The 20,578-nt window shown below is 37.0% G+C and overlaps 1 protein-coding gene across 1 annotated transcript in view; it reads left to right on the top strand.

Annotated features, from left to right (window-relative positions):
* Window positions 1-604: 604 nt before the first annotated feature.
* The window catches only part of LOC139151511 ((E3-independent) E2 ubiquitin-conjugating enzyme UBE2O-like), a 56,689-nt gene continuing 36,715 nt past the window's right edge, over window positions 605-20,578 (top strand). Inside the window, exons 1-11 of the mRNA XM_070724396.1 lie at window positions 605-822; window positions 4,377-4,550; window positions 7,554-7,651; window positions 8,874-8,934; window positions 9,471-9,611; window positions 10,616-10,731; window positions 11,377-12,775; window positions 13,518-13,623; window positions 16,929-17,028; window positions 17,611-17,773; window positions 18,536-18,631. Of these exons, the coding sequence (XP_070580497.1) occupies window positions 628-822; window positions 4,377-4,550; window positions 7,554-7,651; window positions 8,874-8,934; window positions 9,471-9,611; window positions 10,616-10,731; window positions 11,377-12,775; window positions 13,518-13,623; window positions 16,929-17,028; window positions 17,611-17,773; window positions 18,536-18,631 (2,649 nt within the window). The 5' untranslated portion in view covers window positions 605-627. The remainder of the gene's footprint in view (window positions 823-4,376; window positions 4,551-7,553; window positions 7,652-8,873; window positions 8,935-9,470; window positions 9,612-10,615; window positions 10,732-11,376; window positions 12,776-13,517; window positions 13,624-16,928; window positions 17,029-17,610; window positions 17,774-18,535; window positions 18,632-20,578) is intronic.

Raw genomic sequence — 20,578 nt, 5'->3', positions numbered from 1 at the left:
ATGACAATGCTAAAATCAATGCTCTGGTCCGCAGTATCAAGGTATTTATTATTTGTTATCAGTGACTAACATACTATCACCTATGAGAGATTTTAAGGGAATTGGCCGAATACATCAAATAGAACTAAAAAGAGTCTAACTATTTGACTTTTTTCATTTTACACGAAAGTTTTTTGAATGACTAAAATTATCGGTAAAAAAAACACACACATAAAAACAAACAAACGACGAAACAAATAGATTTTCCCAAAAGATTTTCGGCAAGAGAGATACATTCAACTGTAAAGTGGCATGGTTTCAATACAATAACGGATCATACTGAAGCAACAAAAATTAGCTTAAAACTCATACAGACAAATCATTTGTTTTGTTTGTACTAAGCTGTTTAGTTATTGATTTGAGGGTGTCCTTACTAAGTTTTGTAATTTCGCGTGATGGATAGCGGCTGATCGTCAAAGCTTATGCTATGCCACAGATGGTGGGGACTGTGGCTATACCCAGCTCTTGTATACACATTCTGTGATCGATAATTGAAATGTGGGTCACAAAGAGCGCCCTCGTTGCTTGATGTGGAACGTCCCGAGGCACTGGAGTGGTGAAATAACGAATGCAGCTCTTTCAACCAAGATGGCCTCCCTGTTTGACGAAGATGTAGTTCGTCGGAATCATCACGGCGTCGTGCAATACGGACTGGTTTTGAGAAATAGCGAAGGATTCAGCAGCGATAGTGATTCTGACGAAGACGTTGATCGTGTCAAAAAGGGACAAGTATGTGTTGCTTGGTATCCAAAAGGCAGGGAAGAAGTGCTGTCTGAAAGTAAGGTAGGCATGAGATTGTGAATCCGGATTTAAATCAGATTTCCTTGCCTGCCAAAATAAAATGCCCTGGATCGAGGCAAACTACCTATTTAACTAGTTTTCATAATGTTGCATAAATCAGACCACCGGGGGATGGAAATGAAATTCTTGGAATTGAACCTATGGCCATGCGATTATCAGAAATTGATATATTATCGTGACATCTTGGAGAACTTCTCCAAAATCTTATTAATAGACCCCATGATCTAATCACAGACTGGGTAATTATACGCAGAGCGGCTTTAATAGATTGCTGTTCACATCGTATATTCGGTTCTGTTCTTTCATTTTATTAAGTTTGCTGTTAGGCGAGGGTTAAATTATACATCATCATTGCCAGCCATAAATTACCAACGGCAATGACAGCACTCTACTCGTCCACATACACTTGAGCACATGGTACATCGACGTAGAAGTATTCCATCAATGTCGAATATGTCCCTCGTGGTTTAATTGTAAACTGAATCTTTCAGGGCATGATATGAAAATAGATGTGAGATTAAATAACTGACACACAGCAGACTGGAGGGAAATTTATCTCTGGTGACTAGTTATTGTTGATGTTGTAATAATGTGAGACTTCACAGTATATAGCAAGCTCATTATTTTGACACCTGACCAAGTAGACCCAAATTCAGGTTCAGATTGATCTAAGACAAATCAGAAAACTTTAGTTACTTCAAATGGGGATTGAATACAGAAAAGCAATAGACAGATAAGATTGAATACAGAAAAGCAATAGACAGATAAGATTGAATACAGAAAAGCACATTCTCCAGTTAGGCCAAAGTAAGTAAATTCTTTGTTTTGCGTCCACTCAAAATCCTCAAAGGTACGCGGGTAAGCGGTTAAAAAACACACACAGAAAATTTAACACAAAATCAGTTTGCCTTTATAGGACAATTTTTCTCAAACAGCTTGAATAGTCCTGTCACAGTGTGACACACTGTATGATCGCTGTATGCATTTTCATAACAAATGGATCAAAATAAAGTCATTCTTCAAAGTTTGCTTTTCTCTTATTAGTTTTAGATGTCTTTCTTGTGCATTCAAAGGGTCAACATGCACAGCACCTTGACAGCCTCATCAAATTACTTAAATCTGGACAATTTGAGGAATGGGTACACTATAACGGTATACACAGTAGCAGTCTTTTGTCCTCAAGTTCTTGCACGTTTCTTTCAAGTTTAATTTTCTTGGGTAATGTTTATGCTCTGATGGAATGTCATAGTTTTGCTGAAAGGTGTCTTTGTTTGAAAGAAAACACCAAACAGATCAGGTATCTTAAAGCCTCTGTATTCAATTTTAGAAAGATGGGTATCAGAGAGAACAAGACACTGGCGATATTATCGACAAAAGTCTTCCCTGTACCTTCCTCGGGACAATCCGTTAAACCAGCACCTTTCCTTTCCATCAAATCTATCAATGAAATCATTTCGCAATTGCCAATCTCAAAGCACAGACTCATCAGACCCGAATTTAGGTGGACACTTCACATCTATATTCCTTGCACTTTCAAAGTACCACACCTCAGATTTTTGAAAAGATGAAGTATCATGGCATAAATGGAAATATTCTACAGTGGATCAAAGCTTGGTTGACGAATACAAAACAGTGAGTAGTCATAGATGGAGCATCATGTGAATGGAGAATACGTCACAAATGGTGTCACTGCAGCAGTACTCTTTCTAATCTACATGAATAACACTGACGTTAAAATTAGTTCTGAACTCTGAACTTACTGACAATACCAAGAAATATCACCCCTTGCGAAATTGTAGTGACCCTAAAATTCAACAAGCTGATTTTGACAGGCCAAAAAAATTCTTCATTCTACCTTAAAACCGTCAAGCAAGTGTGTTAAGTTTGCAAAAAGGCACAGAATGTTTGGTTTCAACAAACGATCACTGTCAATCAAATCAAAAAATGTCATTCTTCGTCTTTACAAGCAACTTGCTGTTTTGCTCGAATATTTGGTACAAGCTTGGTCACAATGGCTACAAAAGGACATAAACATCTTAGAAAAAGTGTAACGCAGGGCAACAAAAATGATACCTGAACTCCAACACTACAATTAACAAAAACAGACTTAAACAGCTGGGTTTGATAACACTTATAACACTTAAACAAAAAAACATTCGTGGCGACATGATTCAACTCTACAAAATTATCAAAGACTAGACTACGACCACTGTAACCTTTCACTTGAGTTAGCAGCAGACTCGAGAACTTGCCGTTCGACTTAACACAAGGAAGTACTTTTTTCAACAAGAGTTGTGGATACTTGGAATAAATTACCAGCCGATGTCATTAATGCAGAAAGTGTGACCTCCTTCAAAAGCAGCTACGACTGCCTACTACAAGTTTGAACTTTCACAGAGGAATTTTATCCTTAAGGATAAATTTCCCTTACCCAAACTGAACAAAATAGCACGTAAAGGCATTTCGTTTACAGGACTGATCACTGGTTTGTTTTGTTTAAAGTTAAAATGGACAGATGAACCAAATTTTTGGCAAACCTGAAAGACTGATAAACTATGATAGGCTTCAACACTTTCCGATTTTTCCGTCTGCCATAAGCTTACTCAAGTCCAACCGGCCGACTGAATCTCTCTCTGTTTAAGTCCGGGTGCTCGCGATGACTATGTCTTCAAGTCAATTGCTGTGCAAAGGTTTCCTGTTTTGTAATGTCGATTATTTCCCTGCTTTCATCCATTTTCTTTCGTGACAAGGCAAAGCAACAACAGGTAAAGCCACAACAGACAGCGAGAATGATTGTGAGGCGGCGAGTATCGACAGGGGTAAATGTGTAGAGAGTACCGTTTTACGTCACCGCATGGTCAATTAGTGAAATCCGACTCCCGTAAAGGGAGTGTTTCGCCGCAAAGTAAAAAGCCACGACATGTTTTTGCGACAAAATAGCGCCACCAACGGCGAAATTTTGAAAGGAACGTTGTGTGTTTTTTTCATTAAAATCTCCAAAAACCTAGGCGCGCGCGGACGCAAAACAAAGAATTTACTTACTTTGGCCTTATGTGAGCTGTCCCGAATCACGGTCACTCCATGTTTCTGAATATAGTGTTGTCATCCACTCAGCAGATTTTTCCATTTGTAAATTTGAGACAATCATGGACTTGATAGAGTTAAGGGAAATATTCTTTGGCACAAAGTAGATGACAAATTAAAATAGCTATTTTGTTTACACACTTTGATCATGGACACAAACATTTGGATGTGGCACAAATCCAGATTCCTTGGGGGCTTGAGCTAATATTTTATCCCTACCCCTATCCCAAATGGCTCCCTAGGTAACATGTAATTATGTGAAACGATTTCCATGTCCGCTAATCTTTACTGTCACTGTATATTGACTGTCACTGCAGTGCACGCAGATTGACAAGGGCAAGCTTTCCTCCAGGGACTGTATTCAAGCAGAAATTTATGAGATAAAAAAGAAAACTTTTATGCCAAAAGTTACAAGAGAGCACAAACACTCAAAGGTGTGTATATTTTTCTAGGTAGAGTTACAGGATCGATCTCTTATGCCTGGAGATGCTGTCAGAAGAATAATAGCTGGTCAAGATTCACAGCGAGGTATTGTTCACAATGTGGAGGTCTACGTGCACATACAGGTACTGAAGACAAAGCACATGATTTATGAGATCAATAGTAGAGATCTTATACCACTGCAGGTAAGAAACCTTCTCACTTTTGTTTTCACTTGTGTATATAGCATCTTTAAAATCAGAAGACACCTGTCCCAAGACATGAAATAATGTTCTGAATTTCTGGATTTTATTACTCTAAGTCAATGTATCTATAAAGGCATTTTCATGCATGGGGATTGAATAAAATACAAAAATACAATAAAATACCAAAAACTCAGAATGAAAATATGACAGATTAGCACAAGATTAAACAGTGGTAAACTAATAAAAAAGTGGCATTCAAACACTGGCAGAGTATAAAGAACATGCTAAAATCACGTGAACAAGGTTAACCCTTTTTCCTACCAGAAGATGTCACTTCCCCATCTGCCACTTCCGTAGAAAGTGATATTGAGCCAAAAACCATATGTATTTTCACAGACTTGGCTCGGTATGTTACAGCAGCTGTAGTCCATAAAAATTATGCTTACAGTGTCAATATGTTGAGGGGCCTGAACATCAGAGGGCCCTTCTAATGTTCAGTGTTTTGTAAAAATGCAATATATACAACCTGTTATGCTTCATTAGTTTTAACCAACTGGACTTGATGATAAAATTTGAAATAGGTTTTTTTTGCCTATATGAACTACTGTTCTTGTCAGGTTCGACATCTGCATGCGCGGGCTTCTCATTACCAGCACAAAATGGCCAGTTACACCAGTAGTTTATCAAGAAGATATCTGAGAGTAGTCCTCCCTGTCATTCAATGCAGGGCATCTTTTTGGATTCATGGAGTGTAGCCCATGAAATGAGGGGTGCTGGTAATATTACTTTTAAGCAAGATGTGCTAATAGAGTATCACATTTCACAAGACTTCTTCATCAGGAATGACACATGGTATCACCTGTATTTTGAGACCTTTTGCTGATCTCATAGTCAGTTAGTCAGTCAGTCAGTCAGTCAGTTTATTTTGATGTGAAATAAAAAATAATGAAATGACCTAGTGTACTGCATAACTTAATGTTTACTACTAGGTAAGATAAGAATATGTGCTGTATTATTTTCAACACAGCACAGAGTGCTCATTGTTCTGACAAACTCGTACCAAGGCAAGATGGACATGGATAGTGCAGTGTGCATGTCTATATTTCCAGCCCTGCAGTGTTCTGTGTTTCATGATTTAAAATGATTTCAGGGTCATAAAATGTCACCATCTTAGCAGCACAGATTACATGTATAATTTTGTGTTCATGACTTTCAATGAAATGCTTGAATTGAGATTACTATAGTTGTGATATCAAAATGACATTCAAGACAGCTGTTATTTTACTTCTTAGATGTTCAATACAGATGCAGTCTGCATCAGTGCATTACAGATGTTTTGAAATTTTATCTGATTTTTAAAGTCGTCCAATATCAAGAAAGGAAAGGAAAACCAAAATAAGCATATAAATACACAAATGTTCACGACAAGTGAAATTTTGTATGTAAATAAATTTAACGGTATATGATACATACACAGATGTTGACAACATCTGCTGGTATGCCCAGAACAGACCTGCTAAATCTTACGTCATTATGTATTTTCCGAGATGCAATAGTTTCGAAATTGAATTTTTGTGATTTCATTATTTGTGTGTAATTACTTTTTGTCGACAGTGATTTATGTCTGTGTCCTTCCAACTCAATACCATAAAATAAAACAAAGTTGACTTTGCTTCTCCACAAATACAAATTTAAAATGACATTCTCAGAGTGGTATAGTATCATCCGACATTGATACAAAGTCTTCTATTCTGTCACCCCTATCTTACAATGCATGAAAATCATGAATCATAGCAAATTTATTTCCAATTGCCAAAGTGTAGAAAAAAAAATTGTTTTCATTTGTCTCATTAAAATTTTGTTATGTAATACATATTTCATTTCAGGTTACAGGTACAGAAAAGTTTGAAAATGCAGTAGCTGTCATGCTAACCTGTAAAACTTCCTAAAATATTAAAATATTCTAGATATTGATGTCCTTTTGTTGGAATCAAAAGAGACAATAAAATTTTCAAAACACTCTTTCTTTATCATAATTAGTTATAAAGTTGACAACATAATCAAAAGGACGATATTGCTTCCGTCTACCAGCATAAAGTACCACGTTTTGCTTGTGAAAGACGCGGATATTGTTAAATTGATTAGGCAAACAATTCAGATGATAATGAACATTCCAGCGTAGCAAACATACAAGTGAATACCAACAGTAATCACTGTACCAGTGTATCTATGGGAGATCTCAAATAAAGCTGTAAAGTGGTGTCAGTGATTACACAAAAAAAATCAATATTTTGTAAAAAGTGCAGTAAAACAATATTTCATTTCCAGTATAAACATAAGCCAACAGATTATTTCATATGTAATAGGGTACACAGCAGTTACTGAAAAAGTCTTCAAAGCTTATTTCACGGAATATACCATATCTCTTATTTTGTAAAAGTAGTTTTCAAAAAATTCTATTATTTATGTATTACTGTTCTTGCTCCATGCCTAAAAAATCTATTTATGGATGCATTCAGATTCCGAGTAATAAAATTCAAATTCATTTCATTAAATTAATGATTATTGGATTATGTGTACAAGTTGCCTGGTGTTGTAAATTTCAATATACAAAAGATTGACATGACCAGATTCCTCTAAGGTTTAAACCAGATATAATTGTCTGAAAATTCTCCCAATGAAAGTGCTTTCTTTGGAAGACCCCATATACATATTTTACAAACTAAAAATATGGAACTGTGGAATAGATAAATAATTATTAACCCTTATAATTCAATTCTCATTTTATGTTGGTTCATCACAATAGCGGAGCAATTTGCCACGGCAGCCATCGTTGATTATCTTGATGCAGGAATGTTCTGTATAAAACGATATCATAGTCAAATTTTAATGCTGATTACATAACCTTGGATAAAATAATGTGTGAAGAAGTGAGAAACTTGGTATGATTTGCTTTATACACTAAACATTTATACATTTTATTTATCCATTGATAATTCTCAGGTGTTCGCTCCAGAGGTCCATGTTACAATGTCGTCATGGCTTGGTGTTGTCAGGGAAACCTACCTGAGAATTGTTGTCAAGTTCAAAAACGGAGCCAGGTGAGATTATCAATATGTTAAATATGTTCATTGTGTTTGTATATAAATTCTGTGGTATCCGTGCATGCAGAATACACCATATGTGTTTATGAATAAATTATGAGAAATCTGTATAGTACCGGTAGTAATTTTTGTTAGGAAATTGGTTTATTCATGATTAAAGGTGCATTGAATTTTATGGATACAAGTCAAGCCTGATTTTGCAAGTAGAATTTGAATAATACCAATCGCATGTGATCTTCAAAGAACATAATTTTCAAAAGTGTAACATCGAATTTCTTGAGGTTGTTTTGGAGTTGCTATCGTTTATGGCATGGAATGAAACCCTTCCAATACTACTTTTAGCATGGCAATGCTTGTTTGTTTGTTTGTTCATTGCAAATGCAAATTTCTGTCTCTGATAGCATTGAAATCAGGGTTGAGCAAAGCTGGTCATCTTGTGTCCAGAAACACATATTCTGATACATAGGTGAATAGTTTTTGAACCCTCTACCATTTCTGTTGTCCTTTGGTATGATTGTGCTGACATACCAAGAGATAGTGCGGAAAACACCAACTTGTGAAGGCCCTATAAAATTTTTCTCGGTACCACCCTCGACAGAAATGTGTAAGCTCAGGAAAACATATGAATAGATTGCTCTTAAACAGAGGGGTGGCTCAACCCTAAAATTCCCCTTGTGGAGAACCCTGGAAATTATTAAGTCACCATAGAATAAATGTGAGGTCATTTGATTTTGTAAAAAGTGGCTTTGATATGCTGCAATTTCCAAAATCTTTGAACATAAATTAGTTCTCCATCATAGCCTGGTTTTTTCATGGAGGCAGTAGAGTAGATAAGGGGTGGTACCTGTATAAACATGTCTTCTTGATATTTTCTTCCCATATTTGTAACAAAAGTTACTAAACAACAGTTGTTGTCCTGCTTATTCATCTTTCCCTCAACTGTTCTAAGTATTTCCCCTTTTTGTAGCACTATCACCTGAGACGGTTTGGTGTAATTGAACATGTTGTGCATGTTTTCCATGTAAAATTCTTCATTGCTCAAATGACTTCAGGTTTATGAAATTGATAGAGGTTGCAGTATATATAGATCTGTACCTGTTGGAACAACATTATTTCACGCATTGAGGTACAAAACTAAACACTTTTCAACTAGGTCTTTGAATGTTTACATATTTGGATTATTTTATGATGAAATAAAATATTCTTTAATTTTTTCCAGATGTGCAATAACTGGTGAAGACGCCAGTAAACTCACAGAGGTGTATGGTTTCAGAGATCCTGTAAGTAACGTTAAAGGTATAGAGTCACCAGTAATCCTAATATGCCCATATATGGTCAAAGGGGCATTCCTTGGTATTCAAAATGCCCATGTGAGGGTGCTGTTTTTAAAAAGCAGCCTCCCGCTTAAAATCTTTGATTGGTTAGATTTTCTCTTTCCATGTTAACTGTGGCAAAATTGGAACAGGTGACAGTATACCTTTCACCATTACATTCAGATATCATATTAATCGTGATCAATAAGGAGATAAGGAAAAATTCACTGTTATATACATCAAGGAGTTGCTAAGTCGTTTGTAACTATTCCAGTACAGGCCTAGATGTTGTACAAGCCTGTTGACTGTAGTGCAACATTAGCTTTCAACACAATCTTTTACCGTAGTTGGATGTATTTGTGAGAGGTACGGTGGCCCATAAGGCCAGTGTAGAGAGGTGATAGCAGAAGAAAAGCAGTAACTAAAAACCAAAATTTGTTTACTGATCATAAGATGTTTTTAGCTGCCTCTAACTTTGTTCTCATTTCTTGATACTGCCATAGGAATGTGTCTTCTACCGGGACTCTTTCTATCCTGGTCAGATCCTGAAAGGCCCTGGAAGAGTCTTCAAGGCAGCTGAGTGGTTGTCAGGACAACAGCCTGTGCTTAGCAACCGGAAAAATTTCAAAGTCGTCGTAGAAGAGGTGAGTAAGGCATACATGGATTTTTTTTCTGCTAGTGTTCAGTGTACTGTTAAACATGACACATGAAGTTGTACAGCATGGTGATATGACCAATGACTGATGTTGTCTCATCTGGAATGTGCAACCAACAGTGTACTGATGGCACAATGTACATGATTGCCAGGAATTCACACTCCATATGTGAATTCCTGTAGATGTGCACTACAGTCACGGATTCTCGATCCAGGGTTACTAACACAATCAACCAGACGGTGTTTTTTTTTCAAATTTTTGTAATAACAGTGTTTTTGACTTGCCAACAATTATTCCTCAAGGCTGCAAAAAATGACTAAAATCTTCACTTTTCTGCACACATTGTTTGTACAACAAGACAATGCTTTATTGTTTATAATAGAATATATTCTGAAACAGTAAATTTACATTTATCCCATACGAAAACAATTGTCCAAACTGTATAAATATGGAAGATTATTTAACCCTGGATGTAGAATTTTCTTAACATTACAATAAACAATGGTGACACCCTATTCTGAACGTATTTCATGTATATTCTCTAGCCCAAGAGTTTTGTACAATTACAGAAAAAATACTTTTTGTGAGAGTAGGTCTTCTATATACAATTCAATCTCATTGGAAGGGATATAATAATGCTTAGAGGGCATACATCCTTTATAGTATCACATTTTCTGTGTCACAGGTTGCAGGTCAATGTTGACAGTCCTGGTGTTAACCCTTTGAGTGCTGTATTTTTTCCCACCCAAATTTCAATGCAACATTTTACCAATTTTTATGAACTTTTCTGTAATTTTTCTGATAATTTTTGACCAAATGAACACAACATTTCATTGGCCACAGTTTTTTATCAAAATTTTGGCAAAAATCTGACAAAATCTAACTTAGGTATATTTTATAAGGGTGACGAAAATTGACTTTGGCGGTCAAAGGGTTAAATGGCAAACCATTGGCTGTTCAGAGTATCTCATGTACTTTGTAACTCGTTTCAGGTCAGTGTTGACGGTCTTGATGTCCACTGGCAAACCCGAGGCTATTCAGGTGATGCTGACGACACAACAAATGTAGAGCCTCCTGACAAAAAAGTCAGCGGAGATCAACTTCAAAAGTAAGTCTCAACACAAAATTCAAGCCTTAGGCTGCACTCGCAGTTGCCCTTTCTACACAGGTACAGTTCATACAGATGATAAGAGTTTGAAAAACTGATGTATTGGAACAGTGCTTTAATATCTTTATTAATAATACATCAGCATCAGATATATGATTTGAAGGTCTCACACCATATCATATCTACGTTTTATGTTGAAAGGAAACTGAATGATCCATGATACTGTCGCACTGGTAACCAAGAAAGTGACACATAGTGTACTGTGTAGTTGTTTTCCGTCAACCTCTGTCACTTTCAAAGAGGCGCTAATATGCAACTATGTAAGATTGAGTTTAGTGATATTAACTTTCAACGTCTCGTCTTTACATTCACTCTCCATTCAAACTTGCAAAAGTTGAAGTCATCAGCAGTGTTCTCAAAAGCTTGTAAAATGAGATGGGTGATTTTTTACATAGCAATGTATCATTTTCATATTCTGTTGTTGTGAAAATGTATTCTTTTGTATGCGAATTAACATATGAATGGATTGCTCAAAAAAACAGAGGGGTGGCCCACCCCTCAAACCACCCCGACATCCCGTGGAGAACTCTGATCAACACGTATATGATCACTAACCTGTTCTGTGTTTTGTTTTGTTTTTTCCAGTGTTCACCCACTGAATTACTTCGTCCCAGCCAGCATCCAAATAGGAGACAAAGGGTTGTACCTTGTCCAGCCAGGGGACATGAAATATCCAAATCCTGTGGCATTAGGGTCTGTGTACTGCTATCAGAGACCACAAACTCCAACTGAAAATACGAACCCCCCATTTTTAGAAGCAGTTGCTAAACTTCAAAATAATGGTGATGAAAGTGTTGAATCTGAGCCGTGTGTCAAACCACAAAATAGTTTTGAACTTACCAACGGAAGAGCTGATCCTGAAATCAGCTGGGACAAAGACAGTGTGAAACAAGAGTGTCTTGTGTCTCAGGATTGTGTGACTGAGGATCTGGAGGCACCTGAGATTGGCCAGGTTGGAGACTCTGAAAGCAGGCTATGTAGGGGTGACGGACAACACACGGAGCAGCAGTGTAGGGGTGATGGACAATGTTCGGAAGAGCAAAACTCTGAGAACTGCACAGTCTTTGAAAATCACTTCTTGGAGAATGATTTGCAGCCAGCTGTGTCAGAGAAGGAAGGTTCGATGACAGGTGCAACGAATGGGGCAGTGACAGGTGCTTGTGAAACCAGTAATGGCACAGAGGACTTCAAAGGAATGTCTCAGCTTCCTATCAACATTTCCAGACAGATCCAAGAGACCATAGCCAGAGTGAAAACACTCTGTGATCAAAAAATATCCAATTATCCAGCCCATCAAATGAAAGAAGACTTGGAGTCCCTAGAGAAGTTCCATGAACAGCTTTTGTCTGAAATGTCCTCGGAGACCGATGGTATCCTGGACAGAGCCACCAAGCTGGCCTTCCAGGTCGGTGGCCTGTCCATCTCGGAAAACGACGCCAATAGGAAAGTGGACAAGTTGATTTCCATGAATGAGAAACTATCCGGGGAGGTCAAGACGACCAAACATTTGGTATCGCTTACCGGGAGATTAATGCACCACCTGAATGAAACTTGCAACAAAGCGAAACAAGAACTAGAAGTGGCAAACGATGCCATCAACAGTTTACAGAAAGGTAGTCGGCAGTCTAGACATCAGAGGGAGAGGCATGCCAGTCGAGGTGATGCAGAGACAACAGTGGACAAAGCAGAGGAGAGCTCATCAAGTGATGAAAGTGATGAAGACAGTGATGAGGAGGAGGAAGAGGAGGATGATGATGACGATGGTAGTCAGGCAGGGTCTGTCAACTCCAGGGCCTCGTCTCAAGACTCAGGAACACATCGCAGGAAGATCGTGTCTAGCATTCTGCCAAAGCATAAATTCCAGAGGAGGATGGCCGCCAACAAGAAAAAGAAAGCGCCACCACCGCCGGAGTTCTGTGAAGTCGGTGACAAAGTGTGTGTGGAAGTAACGTACACTGAAACAAAAGTTGACGTCAAATGGCAGGTGAGTACATTGCACTGTCTTTGTTACAACAAAACCAAGGAAAGTTTGATACTCTTGATGTCTTTGTTTTATCAAAACCAATCAATTGTTGTATAGTTTCTCAACTTTCCCCTAACAGTTCCTATAAAATTCTTGGTAAACTGCTCATATCCATCTACATTACATGTTGCTGCACGGTTTACAGTAAGTCCAAAAATGCATCCTTAGTTTAGTCATGTCATGTTTTTAATTGCTGCTGTTTTCACATCAATCATTTTGACCACAGACTAACATTCTCTCCAGATGACACCAAGTTCTGTCCTTTCGCCATGTCCTCGGCTAGTTATGAATGAACATTCGTCAAAATGCGTTATCAGCCTCTCTGCACATTAGTGAAAGTTAATGTATAATGAAATGAAAAATTAAGTGTCTTCATGCTAGTTGATACAATGTTGATTTAAGGATGTGAACACTAAAGGTATGAACAAGGTTTTGAAATGAAAGAACATTACAAGATATAACCATACTATCATGTGACGGTAGTAGGATTCTGAAAGAATTTGTACTCATGATCGTGTTGCTCATAGACCCCCTGTACACATTCAAGTATGCAGTTATGCTGTCTGCTTACCATTGAGGGAAAAGAACCAACTTTCATCACCTATGTAGGAAATGTATAGACATGTGTACATCTGAATAAATTGGCATCATCTGCCCTCGGAGTCTATTGATGTAACGTGTGAATCTTCTATTCCATTGGCAGGATGGAAATGTAGAGAAGGGGATTTCTTCGTCAGAGTTGTTTCCAACACATCAACTGGATGAGTTGGAATTCTTCCCAGGTGATTTTGTCACCAAGAATGATCATGGTAAGTCATGGATCTCCATCATTTGTACCTCAATGAAATCTTCATGTGCAGTTCTAGAGTATCATCTGTTATGTGACCAGCACACAAAAATTTGCAGTTATTCATCGACTTCTATTATATATCTGACATATAAATTCTGTGTACATTTGATAAAATCTCTGAAAATGTAATCCAAACAAAACTAATTTTTTACAATCAGATGAAGGTATTATCTGGAAAACATGCAAGATATGACACTATGATGTTTGTTGTCTGTTGTATGTTGTGTTTATTTTAGTCCCCACGGACACCGTCCGGGGGGACTTATAGGTTTGGTCATGTCCGTGCGTGTGTGCGTCCGTGCGTGCGTGTGTGCGTCCGTGCGTGCGTCCGTCCGTTCACGCAGATATCTCAGAGATGCAAGAAGCGATTTCATTCAAACTTGGTACAAGGATTACTTCATATGTCATACAGATGCACGTCGATTTGTTTTGTGATACGATCCAATATGGCCGCCAGGCGGCCATTTTATTACGAATTTTTCATGTACAGAGCAATAGCTCAGACATGTTTCAACCGATTTTATTCAAAGTTGGTACACGGACATTGACCAATGTCATAGATATGCACGTCATTTTGTTTTGTGATACGATCCAATATGGCCGCCAGGCAGCCATTTTATTACGATTTTTTCATGTACAGAGCCATAACTCAGACATGTTTCAACCAATTTTATTCAAAGTTGGTACAAGGACATTGATCAATGTCATAGATATGCACATCAATTTGTTTTGTGATAAGATCCAATATGGCCGCCAGGCGGCCATTTTATTACGATTTTTTCATGTACAGAGCCAGATCTCAGACATGTTGCAACCGATTTTATTCAAAGTTGGTACAAGGACATTGACCAATGTCATAGATATGCACATTAATTTGTTTTGTGATACGATCCAATATGGCCGCCAGGCGGCCATTTTATTACAATATTTTCATATACAGTGCCATAACTCAGACATGTTTAACCGATTTTATTCAAAGTTGGTACAAGGACATTGACCAATGTCATAGATATGCACGTCATTTTGTTTTGTGATACGATCCAATATGGCCGCCAGGCAGCCATTTTATTACGATTTTTTCATGTACAGAGCCATAACTCAGACATGTTTCAACCGATTTTATTCAAAGTTGGTACAAGGACATTGATCAATGTCATAGATATGCACATCAATTTGTTTTGTGATAAGATCCAATATGGCCGCCAGGCGGCCATTTTATTACGATTTTTTCATGTACAGAGCCAGATCTCAGACATGTTGCAACCAATTTTATTCAAAGTTGGTACAAGGACATTGACCAATGTCATAGATATGCACATCAATTTGTTTTGTGATACGATCCAATATGGCCGCCAGGCGGCCATTTTATTACAATATTTTCATATACAGTGCCATAACTCAGACATGTTTAACCGATTTTATTCAAAGTTGGTACAAGGACATTGACCAATGTCATAGATATGCATGTCAATTTGTTTTGTGATACGATCCAATATGGCTACTGTGTGGCCATTTTGTTACGATTTTTTCATATGCAGAGGCATAACTCAGGCATATCTCAACCGATTTTATTCAAAGTTGGTACAAGGACATTGACCTATGTCTTACATATGTACGTCGATTTGTTATGTGATACAATCCAATATGGCCGCTAGGCAGCCATTTTATTACGATGTTTTCATGTACAGAGCAATAACTCAGACATGTTTCAACGGATTTTATTCAAAGTTGGTACAAGGAGATTGACTAATGTCATACATATGCATGTCAATTTGTTATGTGATACGATCCAATATAGCTGCCTTTCGGCCATTTTGTTACGATTTTTTCTTGTCGAGGGCCATAATACTCAAAGGCATATCTTAACCGATTTTATTCAAAGTTGGTACAAGGACATTAACCTATGTCATACATACATATGTATGTCAATTTGTTTCTTGATATGATCCAATATGGCTGCATGGCAGCCATTTTGTTACAATTTTTTCGTGTCCTTAGCCAAAACTTGGGCATGTCTCAACTAATTTTATTCACCGATTTTATTCAAACTTAGTACAAGGACATTGACCTATGTCATACATATGCACATTGATTTGTTTTATGATACAGGCCGCCGTGTGGCCATTTTTTTCCAATTTTTTCATGTCTGGAACCATAACTCAGACATGTATCAAGCAAATTTATTCAAAGTTGGTACAAGGACATTGACTTATTTATACATATGTATGTCGATTGGTTTCACGAGATGGTCCAATATGGCCACATGGTAGCAATTTTGTTATGGTTGTTTCATATCGAGAGCCATAACTCTGGCAAGTCTCAACTGATCTTATTCAAAGTTGGTACATGTACATTGACTTACGTCATACATATACATGTTGATTTTTTAAACAGTAAGATCAGATATCGCTGCATGGCGGTGATTTTGTTACAATTTTCAGATGTACAGAGCCATAACTCAGACATATTTCCACCAGTATCATTCAAAGTTGGTACAAGGACATTGACCTATTTCATACATATGCTCGTCAATTTGTTTCACGTCATGTAGCAGCAACATGTCAATTATTGAAGTTTCGTATGTAGGCTGATATGTCAAGAAATACGTACTGCATCAAATTCATGAAACTTTATACAGATGTTAACTGATGTTAAGGTCACATTGCTTTAACATTGAAAAAGACATTTATCAGTGTCATTTTAATTAATTTGTAATTGCATAAGTAATGAACTTTCCTAATTAGGGTGATATAGCCACAAATTAATACAACGTCAAATGTGATGAAACTTGCTACAGATGTTGATCTCATAGTGTTGTAAATACTGCATCAAACTTTATGAAATATGGTACCAGTGATAATCTGTCAAGTGTTAGAATCGTATGCAAAAATGTTTTGCAACATCCTGTTGATTAATTCCTAGTTGACTCATTTTATGAACTTTAGGATGGTGGCCTACATTGGTTTTATGTTTTCATCACCATGGAACTCATTCTTGGCCATTGAGCGCCATCTGTATCAAAGTATTTTTATCACAGACCTAATTAATTACTCTTAGGACATGTAATCAAAGTACCCATTAACAAGTGGGGACTGTGTCATCAACGATGACTTGTTTTTTAATCACTTTCTCTGTATTGCTCAAGATTCACAAAATGCGTCATGGAGGAGTAAACATGACTGTTCATTCCACGTAGCAATGAAGGATTTACATCATCAACCTATATTTTTTTACCCATATCTACACCCTTTTTGTTTTCCACAGAAGGTGCAGATAATATTTATGGATTGGTGTGCAAAACCAGCCACCAAGACCGCACAAGTACCGTGAAGTGGATGAATAAACCAACACAAACTCAACCACAGTGAGTTGAATTTCTCTACTCTGTTGTGAGAACAATGCCTGCTATCATAACTACTCCTATCTTTTACAGAGATGTATATCAGGTAAAATGTGTCTCCAAACAAGAAGTTTATAAATCTTGGTCAAAATTTCCTAAATGATCCTTTTAATTGAACTTTTCTCTGTCAAAATAAAAAACAAAGGTCAGGGGTTGCGTTGCAAAGGTTCAGAGTAGACAAATAAATTAAATATACTGATACAAATGACCGCCTTGCCCCATATTGTTTACTTCTTAATAAAATTTTCGCTTTTCTCACAGAGAAGACTGAAACTATTCACTCCACAGGCTTCAACATGAGTTCACACATGCAGCAAAAGCTTAAAAAGTGTTGTATAACCGAATGTCCAAAACTCTACCAGGTTTGCATTCTACGATGATAAAAACACTACAGTTTAATAGATAATAGGACACCAGTAGTAATTTTTGTTGTAGTTTCTGTGATCAGGAAGTACTTGGCCCTCTCTGAACAACACAGAGTACATCCTTTCTGATATTTCACATTTCCGTCATAATGTATGCAATTGACACCGTTTTCCTTTACAGCCCAGTTTGTCTCCATAGCGAGGAGATAAGTGTCTATGACATGCAGCCTCATCCAGACTTCACATACAATGTTGGAGATGTTGTTTGTAGGCTGTTTTTCCTCAGCAATAGCAGTAACAACAAACCGCCAGGCACTGGACAACAACAGCCCTGTGCTGGACAGGTAATGGTCTTGTATGTGTTATCAGTCAGTCCAAGTTTTTGATGTAGATACCCAGCACATGCAGTTATACACATACCAGTATATGGACATACACCGAAACTCACAAGTTAGACCTCTCTTAAGCAGTGATACAGTCATTGATAACCATGTCTGTGCTTGAAATGTGTTTTCCTTAAAGGTATACTGTCACCTGTTCCAATTTTGCCACAGTTACCATGGAAACAGAAACTCTAACCAATCACAGATTTTAAGTGGGTGGCCACTTTTTAAAACAGCGCCCTCACATAGGCATTTTGAATGCCAAGGAACGCCCCTTTGGCCATATATGGGCATATTTAGATTATAGGTGACTGTGTACCTTTAACCTTGTCATCCCCATTTCCCTGTATACTGGTCCACACTCAGCATTAGAAACAATAGAGTTTGGCCAAACCATTTTGGTGAAAGGGTTAAGAAGACAAGTTAGTTGTTTCAGTTGATTTTCTGTGTCATGAAATACTTTCTCGATGTTAGCCATGAACTCAGAGTATGTTAAAGGGGCAGTTTTCAATCCCTGGTTCTCGCATTAAGTTTTGTTGACATTGAGCACTTACATGGTGTTAGCCCATTGTTTTCATTTGAATTTTTTTATCATGTTGGCCAAGTTGCTTTTAGATAAAGCTGATGAATGACCTGCCCCTTTAATATGATAGGAGTTGTTCCTTTTGCCCTTTTTACTCCAGATTGAATTTACTGATTTGGTACATACCGTTTTCCTTTCAGGTGAGGTGGGTGAACATCGATGGTACGATTTGCGTAGCATGGTATGACAACACACAGTCTGATGTACCACCTCAAGATTTATTCAAGTTGGATGATGTAAGTATATTTATTGGTAGTAGTACCGGTAATACTGTGTTGCCAATTGTTTCATTTTTAGCTCCGCTGTCAGCGACGCGGAGCTTATCAAATAGGTTGATTTTCCGTCGTCGTCCGTCGTCGTCCGTCGTCGTCGTCGTCGTCCGTCGTCGTCCGTCGTCGTCCGTCAACAATTGCCTTCTCCTCTGAAACCGCAAGTCCAAATGCTTTGAAATTTAATATTCAGCTCACTTGGAGTGACCTCACTTAAGTTTGTTCAAATCGTAGTGAAATTTGCTTATTTGTATTTTTGGGGCATTTTTTGGTGTTTTTGGTAAAAAATCTTCTTCTCTGAAACTGCTTGTCTGATTGCTTTGAAATTTGATATGCAGTTTACTTAGGGTGACTTCAGACAGATTTGTTTAAATTGTGGTGAAATTTGCATATTTGTATTTTTAAGGCAATTTTTTTCATTTTTGGTAAAAAAACCTTTAAAAATCTTCTCCTTCAAAACTACCAGTCAGATAGCTTTGATATTTGGTACATATGTCCCTAGGGATGATCTAATTCAGATTTGTTCAAATTGTGCAGAAATATGCAAATTTGCATTTTTAAGGCAATTTTTGTGATTTTTGGTCAAAAAATGTATTTCTCAAAAAGTACTGGTCTGATAGTTTTGAAATTTGGCATACAGGTTTCTATAGATGAACTAAGTAATATATATTAAATTTCTGATGAAATCTGTAATTTTGTATTTTTGGGGCAATTTTTGCCATTTTTGGTCAAAAAATGTGTATTTCCAAAAGTACTCATCTGATAGCTTTGAAACTTGGTATACAGGTTCCTACAGATGAACTAAATGATATTTATTGAAATTATGATGAAATCTGCAATTTTGTATTTTTGGGGCATTTTTTGCCACTTTTGGTCAAAAAATGTGTATTTCCAAAACTACTCATCTGATAGCTTTGTAATTTGGTATACAGGTTCCTACAGATCACCTTAATGATATTTATTGAAATTATGATGAAATCTGCAATTTTGTAATTTTGGGGCAATTTTTGCCATTTTTGGTCAAAAAATGTCTTCTCAAAAAGTACTGGTCTGATGGCTTTGAAATTTGGTATACAGGTTTCTACAGATGAGCTTAGTAATATTTATTGAATTTCTGATGAAATCTGTAATTTTGTATTTTTGGGGCAATTTTTGCCAATTTTGGTCAAAAAATGTGTATTTCCAAAACTACTCATCTGATAGCTTTGAAATTTGTATAGAGGTTTCTATAGATGAACTAAATAATATTTATTGAAAATTATGATGAAATCTGCAATTTTGAATTTTTGGGTCAATTTTTTCCATTTTTGGTTAAAAAATGTGTTTCTCAAAAAGTACTGTTCAACAGCTTTCAAATTTGGTATACAGGTTTCTATAGATGAACTAAATTTGATCTTTTGAAATTATGATGAAATCTGCAAATTTTATTTTTTTTGGGGCGATTGTTGCCATTTTTGGTCAGAAAATTTTATTCTCCAAAAAACTACTCATCGGATAGCTTTGGTTGACATGTTCTTGGGGATGATCCAATGTGATATATTCAAAGTACAATGAAATGTTCTATTGTGTATTTTTTCAGCTATTTTAGCCACTTTTTTCTGGCCACTGCATTGAGCTATCAAAGATTTCCACCTTCTTCATCAACATGTGTCAAAAATAGTTATTCTCTACATAAACACAGCGGAGCTATATCGGCCGCTAGGTCGCTTGTTTAAACAGTAATTTTACCTCCCATTTGCCATACATATATGGCAATTGGGAGGTTATATGGTTGAAAAAAGTCTGTATGTGAGGTGTCTGTCTGTATGTATGTATGTATGTATGTATGTATGTATGTATGGATGTCTGTCCGTCCAACGCAAAAACTCCGGAACTGCTGCACGTATAAAGCTGATTTTTGGTGTAGGGATGCCA

Source organism: Ptychodera flava, chromosome 15 (genome assembly GCF_041260155.1).
Source record: "Ptychodera flava strain L36383 chromosome 15, AS_Pfla_20210202, whole genome shotgun sequence".
Taxonomy (NCBI): Eukaryota; Metazoa; Hemichordata; class Enteropneusta; family Ptychoderidae; genus Ptychodera; species Ptychodera flava.
Note: the sequence above shows the minus strand (reverse complement) of the source record. Positions and strands in the feature narration are given on the sequence as shown.